The 13,931-nt window shown below is 39.9% G+C and overlaps 1 protein-coding gene across 1 annotated transcript in view; it reads right to left on the reverse strand.

Annotated features, from left to right (window-relative positions):
- Positions 1-13,931, reverse strand: part of agap3 (ArfGAP with GTPase domain, ankyrin repeat and PH domain 3) — a 188,182-nt gene that overhangs the window by 73,376 nt on the left and 100,875 nt on the right. The window contains exons 4-6 of the mRNA XM_017723284.2: positions 7,604-7,689; positions 4,758-4,899; positions 2,535-2,669 (exon numbers count right to left, since the gene is read on the reverse strand). Of these exons, the coding sequence (XP_017578773.1) occupies positions 2,535-2,669; positions 4,758-4,899; positions 7,604-7,689 (363 nt within the window). The remainder of the gene's footprint in view (positions 1-2,534; positions 2,670-4,757; positions 4,900-7,603; positions 7,690-13,931) is intronic.

A 13,931-nucleotide genomic window follows, 5' to 3' on the forward strand; every position in this document is an offset into this window, starting at 1 on the left:
CTGTAGGACTGAACTGAATTGGTTATTAATGTGGTTTTTAATTTATTAACGCATGTTCATTATGAGCTCAAGGGAGGAATGTCTTGGGGACTGCGTTTGAACCATCCTCTACTATTAAATTCCTTAATGATCAATTTATGCTATAGGATTTTACAGTGTTGAATTACTTAAGTCATTTGAGGGAGCTGTTGTCAAGCTTTCATTATAACATGGGAGGTAAAAACAGGCCCTAGATGGGTACAGGGTGTAAGAGAAAACCACCCACCAGGGGGTGTACTAACCTCACAGATAATAACATTACACCCCTTAACCAAACAGTGTACTGTACAATGCAGCATGTAAAAAACAAGGCTGTATCAAGCACCAGTCCAGAAGAAGCTAATCCTTCGACATAATGTGCAGCGTTTGCTGTAATTAACCATCATCAGCTATTAGAACTGTTGAGGAAAAAAGCCAAACGGGGAGCTCAGTGAATCCGTGGCTTCCTCTAGGGAGATGGCGGGTGGCGCTCTGCTCTGCGCAGTTATGTAAATGCAACCTTAAAGCCGGGAGCTCCTGTGGTGCTACCCTCATTAAAACGTGTTGTTCGATGAAAGCTCATTTATCATGTAGACAGAGTGCCCTGTCGCTTCCCTCTGGATTACACCCGAACTACATAAGTTTTGGGGCGAGAGGAGAGAAAAATAAGAGGGAAAAGAGGAAGAGACACAGAAAGGGACAGACACACATAGGTGGATGAGGAGGAGGATAAATAAGTGTGGACACATGAGAGAAGAGAAAGAACTGTATATGTGTCAGCAGCTTTTAGAGGTTCCAAAAAAGAATAATACAGTGAAAAACTGAGAAAGAGAAGGAGGTGGGGGGAGCGAGGTGGGGGGGCCGACAGCAAGTACTGTGGATTGGAAGGGAACGGGAGGGAAGGGGAAACAGTGAGGAAGAAATAAAAGTGAGAGAACTTTGTGAGCAAGTGGAGGTTGCTGTCTGAATGCTCTAGAGTGTCGAATAGACAACAAAACACATCTTTTAATTATTTCAAACACAGCCTGAGGAAGCAATTAAGCGCCAACGAAAATGCTGGGCATCACAGTCTCTGCAATAACCAGTGGGCAGAGAGAAAGCCATCATGAAGAGATTGGACAGCTTGGAGTGAAAAAGCACTGTGGTGATAAGGAGCAATAAAAACTTCAGCTGGTTTCTACCCAGCTAATACAAAAGCTGGGCTCATGGGCATTGAGCGCTCTAGAGTGAGAGTGCTTATCTAGGATCAGCTCCTTCCTGGCCATTAAACCAAATTACCATGTACATGAGCGGTGAAACTGATCCTAAAACAGCACCTAGCAGGTGCCTAGGTCTTGATTAGTAGAGAAGTGTATTATCAAGGAATATGTCATTTAGCTTATGCGTTTGCTGAAAGCTGCTCCTAACTCTCCTAACTGCCATTTGAAAGATTCTAGAGGATCCTAAATTGAAGATTGCAGTTAGGGTCCCAGTGCATCCTCAGGTTCAGTTAAGGTGCTCTGATGCAGTAGCACTTGAGACCAAGTCTGTACAGGTCCATGGCCAAGCTCTCAGATTATGGGTTTGTACCACCCCACCCAATACTGAAGAAATTGTTTAAATCCTGTTTACCCACTCCATTGAGTCCATAGGACAACTACTTGGAGCCTATAACAGAGTACATCAGTTATTACCTGATGCTCATACTGTCACTAACCTACCTCACTGTAGACTTTAGTAGAAATCCCTACCTTGCCCTTCCACACAGTGGCCATTTTAAGGTCTATCTAATGTATTAGTCCATTAACTCTGTACTCTATATAGACTCCAGTCTAGGCCTGAATAGCAGAGGGCCAGTGTTTTCCACTCAGCACAAACTTGCACAATGATATCTGACGTCAGTCATACTGTAACCTATTGAGAAGGCACTGGCTATATTTCCCACAGCTCTTTCTCTTTTGAAGTCACTAGCATGGCCAGAGCATGTGAGTGGTGGAGAAAGAAAACGGAGTGGCGTAAAGCGGCTTTAGTGGCTTTTCGTCAAGGTTCTCTGTCTGTCCAAGATCACTTTGACACTGCTGCCTCCCATGAGCATAACATGTGCACAGTTCCTCAGCTCAGATACTGAAGCACTCAAGTTCCTGTTTGGTTTAACATGGCGTCTTATCATCTGCAGTAAGATGTTTAACTTGTTATTAGGGATGTACATTTCAACTAACTTTGACATTTGAAAAAGTAGTGTATGTGGAGTGTGGTAGTGTATGTGGTGCTGGTATGAGTGTGTTGGAGCTTTCTATAGATGGTTAAATGTAGGCAATTAGGCAACAGAAACTGTACCACTGTTTAGAGGTTAAAATCAGTCTATTCAGCCCAAATTCTATGTATTCCAAGGCAACCAGTGATAGGGTACAGATACTCAAAGCCCTCATCCTTCAAGCCCTAACTAAATGCTCAAAGCAGTATGCAAAAAGCCCACCATGCAGTCTAAGAAAACACACATTTGCTATAAACTTTGGAAACAATATTTGCCATCTCACCATCCTGGAAGACTCTCTCCACATTGAGGCCATAGGTGGAGCAGGTCTCGTAATAGGTGGAGCGCTTCAGGTCATTGGACAACTTGCGGGCGCGAGCATCATCAATTACTCGTGGGTTGGTGGCACTGATGGCATCTTGGGAGTGGAAAGACAACAGCATGTGAGGAACCCTACAGTAAATGCTGTTCTCAATATGTGCAGCTTGAACACATTTGCTTGAAATCAGCTTTTCTATAATTGTCTACTCTTTAAATATCTTTGATCATAAAAGATTTCAATAAAGTCTGGATGAAGAATCCAAGATTTAGAGAAAAATGTCTTCAACACAACCTGATGTTGATGTTTTGTATATGAGAACACTGTGGACTGTAGTAATATCCTACAAATGTACTCAAACCTGGAGTGTACTTCAATAAAACATTGGGGCAAGTACCCAATTTCTTGAACATTGTCAGGTGTTGGTTGAGGCAATGAGAAAGAGAAATATGAAGCATGAACACTCATGAGTCACTCTGTATCACTGTAAAGGTGTTAAAATGCCAGACAGAGAAACTGATGCGCAAGTATAATACTGAAAAAAGTTGAAGCATGAGTATACAGAGATCACTTCATTTATTTCATTTAGAGTCAAAACAGCCAATAAGTCACTAATTTTCAGATATTTTTAAGACAATTAGATATTTTTAAGAAAATTAGATCTGCTTGCATTGTGAAATGTAAAGTCAAAGGAAAATACATAAAACCAGGAATTTGCCAAAACTTAAGTTAAAATGATTAAAAGAGGAAAAAAAAAAAAAAAACAAGATTCCTAACAAACATGCAAGCCTTGGCAGAACAAACAGTCATCATCAGATAATCACTAGTACTTGTTTTAATTAACAGCTGAAATGCACTGCTCTGTAATAATAAAATATGCAAATGAGTCAAACAATGTTACTGCCCCCCTGATGATGCCCTACTCGTGCAGCACTCATAAATATGAAAGTATAGGAGCCTAGAGCAAGGAGAAAACTACACTCACAGGCTGAGCTAAATACCCCCAGGACCACCTCACAAGGCTGCGATTTCACCTTCACAGCTCAAACTCTCATGCATGCACTCACTGAACAGACATCAACAGCAAGCAAAACTAGAACTTTTTTCCAGGTTTCCGTAGTTCCAGTGTTGCTTGCCATTGATTTCTGTTCAGTGAGTTCGCACACCTGAGAGTTTGAGCTGTGAAGAGGAACGTGAATTTGAGTGGGAATTGCTGTGAACAGCTTGCAGAATGTAAGGATTTGGGGCCACTGCATCAAACCCTGGCTGACTGGTGATGCAGTCAAACTTGATGTCAAACTGAATCAAACTTAGACAGTGTTCAAAGAAATCCCGTTTTTTCATTACAAATTCAGGAGTGCATCTAAGAAATCATGATGTGGGTTTTATCAAATAGGAACTTGCTGAACAGATAATTAGAAGCGAGCTGTCACAGATCTAGGTAATGTTCTATCATTTGGACGTCTGATATTTGAGACAGGAGAAAATTAAGCTCTTCACTTTTGCTTCACATCTTCACAAAAAAAATCTACAGGTGTTTCTGTCCGTCCTTCACCTGTGAGAACACAACTCGGTGCTATTGGTCTGAAAGCATGTGCAGCTGTCAAGAAGCAGTTATCGAAAAAAGGAGAAAAAGACCTCAACATCACTGAACAGGTTTGGGATTAATTGGATCATGAGAAGCAGAAAATGCAACAAAGACTGAACTTCGAAGGTGTGAAAATATTTCACTGCAGATTTCTGTGAAAATTATGAAAGCAAGTCTGCTGAACAAAATGGAAGGTGTAATAAAGGCAATGAATGGACACAGTAAATACTGAAAAAGGGTATTATATTTAGTTGTTAAAAAACAAGTAATTTTCACTTAATGCCTGTTTTGACTGTAACTTAAATAAAGGGTGGTTCCTTACTTTTGCAAAGTACTGCACGTGTAAAACGCAGAGGTTTTTAAATAGTGAAATAAGAAACGTCTGACTTGACGTCTATATATAGTGTAACATGTAATTGCCAGTGTTGAGAGACTTTGGTTGGATAGCAGAGAAATGGGTAGCAGAGAAAGAGAAAAGGCAGGTGGTAATTGTATAAAAGTAATAAAAGAAGGTGTTTATAGAGCAGTGTTTGTTGAGCTGTAATGAGAGCCAGAGGTGGTTTAATGAAAGAAGCAAAACTGGTGATACTGTGACTCACCCTGCGTTCCTACCAAAACCATGGGCACCTCTGCTGTGTTCCTGTAGCTGGACAGCCTCAAAAAGTAGTTATAGACTGTCTGGAAACTGATCTCATCCTCCAAGCTGAAGACGAACACCACTGCATCCACCCAGGCGGCAAACTGAGCAAAAATGCAACAAAGTGAGTCATCACATTTTCACAATTAATTATGTGTTTTAGTTTTTTCACCCAATTCAGGCACCAGCAGTTCTATAGCCTTGGGTATCTCCATTCAAGTCACACTCACTTTCTTGAGGTTGTGTAAGGTGGGTTGTCTCTTTCTTTATTTCTTCTGTACGTGTTAGGAGGAAAGTACTTACAGACACTAGTACTAAGTACTAAAAGTCCAGTACTTACAACTCATTTCAGAATTGATCTGAAGCTGTAAGCGTTACCTCTTTAAAAGTGTCAATAATGCCCCAAGACTTCATTATATGAGATAAATTTTTATATAAGCAATGGAAATCTAAATAGGGAAAAATCACAGAAATTCTAATGATGTGTTACTGAATCTACAGGTATTTCAACCAGGATCACTGAATGAATTTAGATTTTACTGAAACAATCTAATCCAACCGTAGTGAAATCTGAGATTTCATGATGCACTGAAAAGTCTCCTAAAGAATCTTAATTGATTGGAATTATTGTAAATTTACACAATACTTAAGTATTATTCACATGGGTTTAGCTTTACATTAGGATGTGGGGCAATTCTTATAGACTCCTATGGATAGCTTTTACATATGGTAAGACTAGCTGTAAAAGTAACCTTGGATTATTAATCCTATGTGAACTGCCATATTAATAAAGATGTAATTATATCCTGTGGAAAAGGAGGGTTCATGATTTTTCCTAAGTATGAAGACACTCGAAGCATTTGCTTGTATTCTCTGTGGCTCGACTCAAGCCGATAAGCATTGTCCTGTATCACGTGTACAACGTTGAACATCATGTATGTAAATATGTAAAAAGGCAGAAAAAAAACTGCAATTTTTGAAACCAATTACAATGCTTATGAGAGTGAATTCACTTAAGACAGCGAGACAGGATGTGATGTTTGAAGTAAGTGAATGATCTACTATTGTCATCGTATCTTCATCAGTACAATGTTGATTTTACATTAGAGAGCTAAACATCGAGCCTATTTTGAGTCTGTGCATGTGTGATCATGTGTAAAGATGCATGCTATGGCTCAAAAAAATCCAACCGTTCTGACTTTTAAATGACTCTTTCAGGCTTTACAGGATGATGCGCAGCAGCATACACACTTGTTTTTTTCCCCCTGACTCAATAATGCTACTTCTTTCAGGGCAAAAACAAAGTAACCAATCCCAACTCTAATTTTTATCGATTTCTTATTGTGGTCATAAACATTATAGATATCCTGTGCTAGAATTACATAAGCCATGTAAAATTACTTTGTGCAGACGCATTATGAACATCGATAACCCCTACATTCAAAACTATTCTGGACTAAGGTTAGCTGTGTTGCTTGAGGGCATCTGACAGCTCATAAAGTTCAGAAATAATCTGAGGCTGTGGCTAAACATCAATTCTGAACTTTGCCACTCAGAGTTTGTCAAGAGCATCAAGCCTCACAAGCATAGGTGTACCATACTTGACCTGCTTTAGGTTTTATCATGCACGCCATACTTGACCTGCTATGAAATCCTGTGGGCGTAGAGGACCTCCATTTGGCTGCTTCTAGGCCTATAGTGTCATCTTTTTGAATGAATTCCATGTTAATCTTACCATTTGTTACTATAATGCTACAATAATGGAAGCATGGCTAGCAGTAAGCAGAAGGTAAATCACCCCAACTGGTCTACAGGGAGCAACACTGCTAGAAACGTTTCCATCAGCGTGTCCCTTACTGCTGCACAGAAAGCGAGTATATGACGCTGGGAGCCGCCTGGAGCCCCATCAGCCCATAATTATGACAGGATGTAGAAGGCTGTGAAACATGCGGCCACACCGACCACTGGCCCCATAGGACAGCTATAGTGAGTGTCTAAGAGACATCTATTATGGCTTGGTAGGGCTATTCTGTTTGCTGCCATCACTGCCAACAACAAATGAGGACTGGGAGATACGCTTGAGATTCTCCCAGCAGTAATTCGAATTCGATGCACTTTTCGCAGCTTTCAGACACCCTCGCTTTCACCGAGAGCATTTAGCAGGGAGAGCAATTAGCGTTGCGCTGCATTAGAAGGCTTTAATGGCATTCTTCCTAATAAACACTCTACTAAGGCCTTGCAAATGGCTGTCTTAAAAAAAGTTTACTACTTTTTATTCTCAGATTCATATCTCATGCATAAATGACAGATTTTCTTTTAGTAATTATATATAAGGTTCTCTCTCTAAGGTTCATTTGAATTTACAAAGCAAACTTGTTTTTTGTTTGTTACTTTAACCTGATCAGATTTGCATTATTATTTGCAAAGAAGGGAAAAAAAACAAAAAAACAAAAAAAAAAAAAACCCAAATTAATCTACAATTTTAATGTGTTTAGACCAGGTATGTCAAACTGAGTTCCTTCTGGTCCACAGCTCTGCAAAGATTAGCAATTTCCCTCTTCTGATGCACTGAATACAGCTCATTAAGTCTTTGCTAAATAGCTTATGAGTTAACTCAGGCTGAAATCTGCAGTGCTGTGGCCTTCCATGACTGGTGTCTGGCATATGTGCTTTACATTTAATGCATACAGTGTGAAGCTACAATCTAATCATACCAACATTTAAATGATACTCTGAATCAGTCTAAGATGACTATGACACTACAGTAGTTTAAAGAAGACTGAACTGATCCACATATTATAGCCATACCTGAAGCTCAGGGGGTCCTCCCTCATCTCTGATCAGCAGGAGATAACTCTGTCCATCCACCACAATTTCCTTTTTAAACCGGCCTCCTGTATCAAAGCAAAATTGCCTTGGTTAATAATCAGTCCATTAAACATTTGATTTCAGGAGCAAGGACTGTATGTATCCCTGAAATCGTGAGAAATGAAAACACACTTCAGATGAGAAGTGAAATGAGAGGTCATCATTGAGTCTGTCAAAATACATTAAACACTCCTTTAATTTGTAGGCTAAACACATTTTTGCTAAATATGCTATATTGCACCAGCCTTCCCACAGTTATTAACTTATTAGTTATCTAATAATTAGCTCACAGTCATCTCTGCCATGAAGAAAAGAAGAAATCTTTACCACACTGCAAAAATGATCTTGACATATGAAATCATCTTAACTCTTAATGTATTCTTAATGTATTTATTTGATTTATTTGATTTATTTACTTGATTCAATGTATCTTATTTCTAAGTTTAATTTCATATAAGATATGCTAGTTTTAGGAAATAATCTTGAAGTAAAAAAAAAATATTTTTACTGCACAAAAAGATTTAAAAAGTAAAAACTGCACGGGCGTAAATTAAATAATCTTATAATAATCAAATCTAATACCATCTCAAAATGGGAAAGATTAGACACATCAACTTGATTTAAGATGATTTCACATGCTAAGATATCATTTCTTGCAGATGACTCTGAGAGAAAGCCCAGCAGATGATAAAAGGAAGCAGAAACAGAAAAGGGGAGTTTTATCCATAGTACTTGCCAACTTGTCATGGCCAATAAAAGATGAACTGTGTTTGCATGTTTGATTTTCTGTGCACATCCCCTTTTTTTGCCCTCCCTACTAAAGCCTATGTAATATATTTTGTCCTTTAGTAATATCACCTCAAAGGAAAATGGACAAGAAGAGCTGAAACATTTGTTTTAACCCTTCCAGACCTGAATTATGTTCCAACTATGTCCCAGTGATGAAAACAGAAATTAATATTGTTTTCTAGGCTGGAATACACTCAAAAACAAGGCTTAGTTAAAAAAAAAAAGTCCATTGCAGTGGACGGTCAGTCTTAACAACTGTGAAGTAATGCTAAAAAAAACCCCAAATAGTTTTATTTATTTATTTCATTTGTTAAACATAAGCTTGGACCATAAACTAACAGTACTAGACACGATGTCCATGTTTTTAATGTGATTACCTGTCAGTTTAAAAAAAAAAAAAAAAAAAAAAATTCATCTTTAGCCGTTAACCAGGCTCCCAAGCAGTGCAACTGTCTAAGCATTGGCCTCATCACCAGGAGGTCGCAAGTTCAATCCCTGGTGATGCTACAGCCATCCATAGCCAGGAGTCCTAGAGAGCACAATTGGCCTCACTCTCTCTGGGTGGGTAGTATGGCCTGCCCTTCTCCCCCCATGATTGAATGCGATGCTAATCAGTGCAGGCGTCTCTTAGGTGATGTAACAGATCTGGCGGCTGGCGCTTTCCTCCAAGCATGATCGGCTGTCCTCTGATCTTGCATGAGCGGCAGTTCAAAAAGAAGTGTTGGTTGGTTCCACAGGTCTGGGGGGAAGCCAGTGCTAGCCTTCACCCTCCTAGCATTGATAGTATCGTGTGATTGGGGGAGTCCTAACTAGTAGGTGGAATTGGAAACTTTTAAATTGAGGAGAAAAATTGGGCAAAAATACAAAAAACAACAACAAAAAAAGTTAACAGAGGAGAACCACCCTCCGCCAACTGATCACTGATGAAGCATTCATATTTGAAAATAACAATTTTAACTTTAAAAACACTAAACTTATGCTGAAGTACTGCATTTTGAACAGAAGCTTGTGTTTCACTTATTTTGTAGGCCTATCTGTAACTGTATACTGTTGATATATGAGATACTGTATACCACCGTATATTTATGTTCAGATTGCTATAAACCCTGAAAAACCATCTTTAAGAGTCCCGAGAGTCTAGATCTCTCTACATCTTCAACCGCATCATCACAAGCGAAGCTTTTAATTTGAGATATTTCCACTGTTAATTAACCAAAGCACCTCAAGAATATTTTCTTTTCATATTACTACATGCTGTTTGTTATACATGTTTGTCTGAATACCCTGCCATTGCAAAGTAAAATTTTAGCAGCAGCACTAAAAACTAGCATGAACAATATAAATCAAGACCCACTGTAATGGACAATAAGATTTAGAAAAATCCTGTAAGCTGTTATTTTATTGCTATTGAACTTTTTAGCTCACAACCCATCACTTAATATAACTGCATAATATGATGAGAAACCTGTTCTAAATAAGATAAAGAGAGTTAAAAAAAGAGCTTTTCTCATGTCCTGGAAGAGGTAGGGGACATGGAGTCTGAATGGATCCTGTTCAAAACCTCCATTGTGGAAGCTGCCAGGCATAGCTGTGGCCAAAAGCTTGTGGATGCTGGTGGTGAGGGAGGCTGTCAAGATGAAGAAAGAAGCCTTTAGGGACTAGTTGGCCCAAAGGACTCCCGACTCAGCAGATAGGTACCGACAGGCAAAAAAGGTGGTAGCCGCAACGGTGGCAGAAGCAAAATTTAGGGCATGGGAGGAGTTTGGGGAGGCCACGGAAAAAGCCTTTTTTTGGCCTCAAAGAAGTTCTGGACAACTGTCCGGTGACTCAGGAGCGGTTGGGGTGGCAGCACCCAAGCTGTATTTGGCAAGGGTGCAGAAACTGACTTCAAATGAGCATATTGTCGGTCAGTGGAAGGAGCACTTTGAGGAACTCCTTAACCTGGGAGATGTGCCTCCCTCACGGGAGTCAGGGCCAGAGGCTTCTGGTGTGCCAAGTTCCATTGCCCTGGTGGAGGTCACTGAGGCACCGATGGTGGATGAGAATTGTCCAGAGATGCTTAAGGCTCTGGATATTGCGGGGCTGTCATGGCTAACACGCCTCAGCAGTATTTCATGGACCTCAGGAACAGTACCCTTGGACTGGTTTGCAGCTGAGTGTGAAGCGGTTGGTATGTGGGTTAGCACCTCCAAGTCTGAGTCCATGGTCTTAGCCTGGAAAAGGATGACATGCCCACTGCAGCTAAGGGGAAAGGACCTGCCCAAGGTGAAGGAGTTTATGGTCAAGGTCTTGCTCACGAGTGATGGGAAGAGTGATCGTGAGATCGGCCGCTGGCTGGGACAGGTGGCAGCAGTAATGCGGTCACTGTACCAGACTGTAGTGGTGAAGAGGGAGCTGAGCCAAAAGGCAAAGCTCTCTGTTTACCGGCCAGTCTACATTCCCACCCTCACCTATGGTCATGAGCTGTGGGTAACGATCAAAAGAACGATTTGGGAATACAAGCGGTGGAAATGAGCTCTCTTCAAGGGTGGTGGGCTACACTCCATTTGATAGAGTGAGGAGCTCGGTCATCCAGGAGGAGCTCAGAGTAGAGCCGCTACTCCTCCGCATTGAGAGGAGCCAGCTGAGGTGGTTAGGGCATCTGATCTGGATGTCCCCTGGACGCCTCCTAGTGGGGGTGTACCAGGCATGGCCTACAAGACCCTGGGGTTGTCCTAGGACCCGCTGGAGGGATTATATCTCCAAAGTTGGACTGTGAGCAGCTTGGGGTCCCGGGAAAGAGCTGGAGGAAGCTGCGGGGGACAGGGTCATCTGGGATTCTCTGCTCTCTCAACTGCTACTGCAACCCTATCTGGTCTAGCGGTTAACAATGATGATGATGATGAGTTAAAATGAGTTCTTACTCTGCCTCTTTGGCTGGAGTGCTGCTATGTACAAACTAAAAAAGAAAACACATGCTGTCCAGTGCAATGGACTAACTGTGGAGAAAGCACTGTACACAAGCATTCTCAAATGCTGAAGACAAACTCCATTTGACTGTTTATAAAGCATATACATTCTATAAATAATGTACATGTACAATAATGTTATATTTATACACTGCTCAAAAAAATTAAGGGAACACTCAAATAACACATCCTAGATCTGAATGAATGAAATATTCTCATTGAATACTTTGTTCTGTACAAAGTTGAATGTGCTGACAACAAAATCACACAAAAATCATCAATGGAAAATCTAATTTATTAACCAATGGTGGCCTGGATTTGGAGTCACACACAAAATTAAAGTGGAAAAACACACTAATCAAATCAAATCAAATTTATTTGTATAGCGATTTTTACAACGGATGTTGTCACAAAGCAGCTTTACAGAATTTCGGAAAAGACAAAGTTTTAACAGGACTGTAAGAATGTACAGAAACCCCCCCGGTGGGCAAGCCAGGGGCAACAGTGGCAAGGAAAAACTCCCTCAGAACTGAGGAAGAAACCTTGGGAGGAACCAGGCTTACCAGGGGGGACCCATCCTCCTCTGGTCAAACTACCTACAAGTTTTATTCTATCCATTTGTACATAAACAGGGGATGTAAACATTTACAGAGTGTGGCTAACGACTCCGGCAGATTTGACTATGACAGCTTAACTAAAAGGAGAGTAGTATTCAATGAGAATATTTCATTCATTCAGATCTAGGATGTGTTATTTGAGTGTTCCCTTTATTTTTTTGAGCAGTATATATATGTTGCCTGTTTAAACAAATGTCGTTTTATAGTTTGGGACATTTACACTATATTACTTACAAGTCTTGCCAGCTCAGGATCCTTTTAATTTAAAAGAGACCAGGTGTTGACATCAGTCAAAATATGCTGCACTACAGTTGAACAACAATGAGTGCACATATAAACACTACTTGACAAGGTGGTTTTGAGATGCTTGCGATTCTTCAGCCCAGTTTTTCCCAGCACAGAGGTCTACTATCCTGCATATATTAGTGCTTTTCCTGATTTAACATGTACACATGGGGGTTGTTAATGTTAATGATCAGTTGGATTGAGTATAGCAATCAAGAAAACAGTAAAAGGGCAGTGGGCCACCAAGACCATGTCTGGGAAACACTGCTCTAGCCTACTGAGCCCGGACTTACTGAATGCAAGCATGCAAACATTAATGAGAACACCCAGCCAACATATTGCAAACATAATAAGCATTCTTGTGCTACTGTGATGGTTAAAACACTAAAGTAGAGGGCGATATATGACACATCAAAGCATCTGTTAATGGGATTTACTGTGTTCTACTAGAATGTGATGACATACACACTGTTTTAAACATCAGACACAGATTTGAACATCATGTTGAAAAAAAAGGTTTCAAAAAATATGTAGGAAGCTATAAATAATTTCCTAAGAACTGAGGAAGCTGTACAACGTCAAGAATAAACTTAATTAATAACATAAATAATCAGGACGCAGTGACCTAATCCAAATACAGCTATTCACAATAATTTGTTAGAAGGTAAGAAATTGCTAGAAATAAATGATCTATTCACCAAGTCAAGGCATTACATTATTCTAAAACTTCTTTAAACTGAAAATACATTAAATTGCTTTATGTTTTTATGTTGTTTTATAGAAGTTATTGATGGTACAACTCATTTACTTAATAGCATTTACATGACCTGTGATTCCAAACTTTTGAACAGTAGCGTAGGACTCAGACAGTTGGTCTGCCATGCATGTTGGTGGTACAAGTTGGCATGGTCAGGCTTGGCTGTCACTATAACACTACAAGCTGTAATGCTAGGAATGCAGCTTGCATTGCGATTTTAAAATGCACCAACACACAAAACTGTACTAATAACCTGAAGCATTTGGCTGCATGTGTGAAGTATGTTTCTAAGGGTCTGTGGTGCAGTTTGGCTTGAGCGTACTGACTAACATTTGTAGCTCTGTAGTTTCAACTATGCCATTATTTCTTCTAAAAACCAAGGCTGAACGACTAAACAATTGATATTCTGCAGGAATATCTGATGCAATTGTTACAACATCCTGGAAACATCCATGATGATAGATCTGTATGTGGCCAGAATTGGGGTGAGCACCCCAATCAGGAGTCTCTGCAAGAACAACAGAGAGTTTGAAATGACAACAAGATGCTCACAAAAATATAAAATTTTGTTCTCTGTCAGAGATCCAGGGTAGTGGATCAACCCTGGCACTGTTCTTCAATTACAAGGGTTCTAACAAATCAGTAAATAGGAGATGATTTACATGTAAATCAAACAGCTTTCCTCATGTTAAGATTCAGAATACATCAATTGCTTGATGAATAATTACTATTATGAAACCTGTCTGGTCAGAGCAAAGTACTACAAGAAACAAAAACAAGTCTACAGCACAGGGCTTCTGAATTGACTCTCAAAAACATAAAAAAACAACAACAACAAAAAAAAAACATATAAACCCTACATTAATTTAATT

Source organism: Pygocentrus nattereri, chromosome 3 (genome assembly GCF_015220715.1).
Source record: "Pygocentrus nattereri isolate fPygNat1 chromosome 3, fPygNat1.pri, whole genome shotgun sequence".
Taxonomy (NCBI): domain Eukaryota; kingdom Metazoa; phylum Chordata; class Actinopteri; order Characiformes; family Serrasalmidae; genus Pygocentrus; species Pygocentrus nattereri.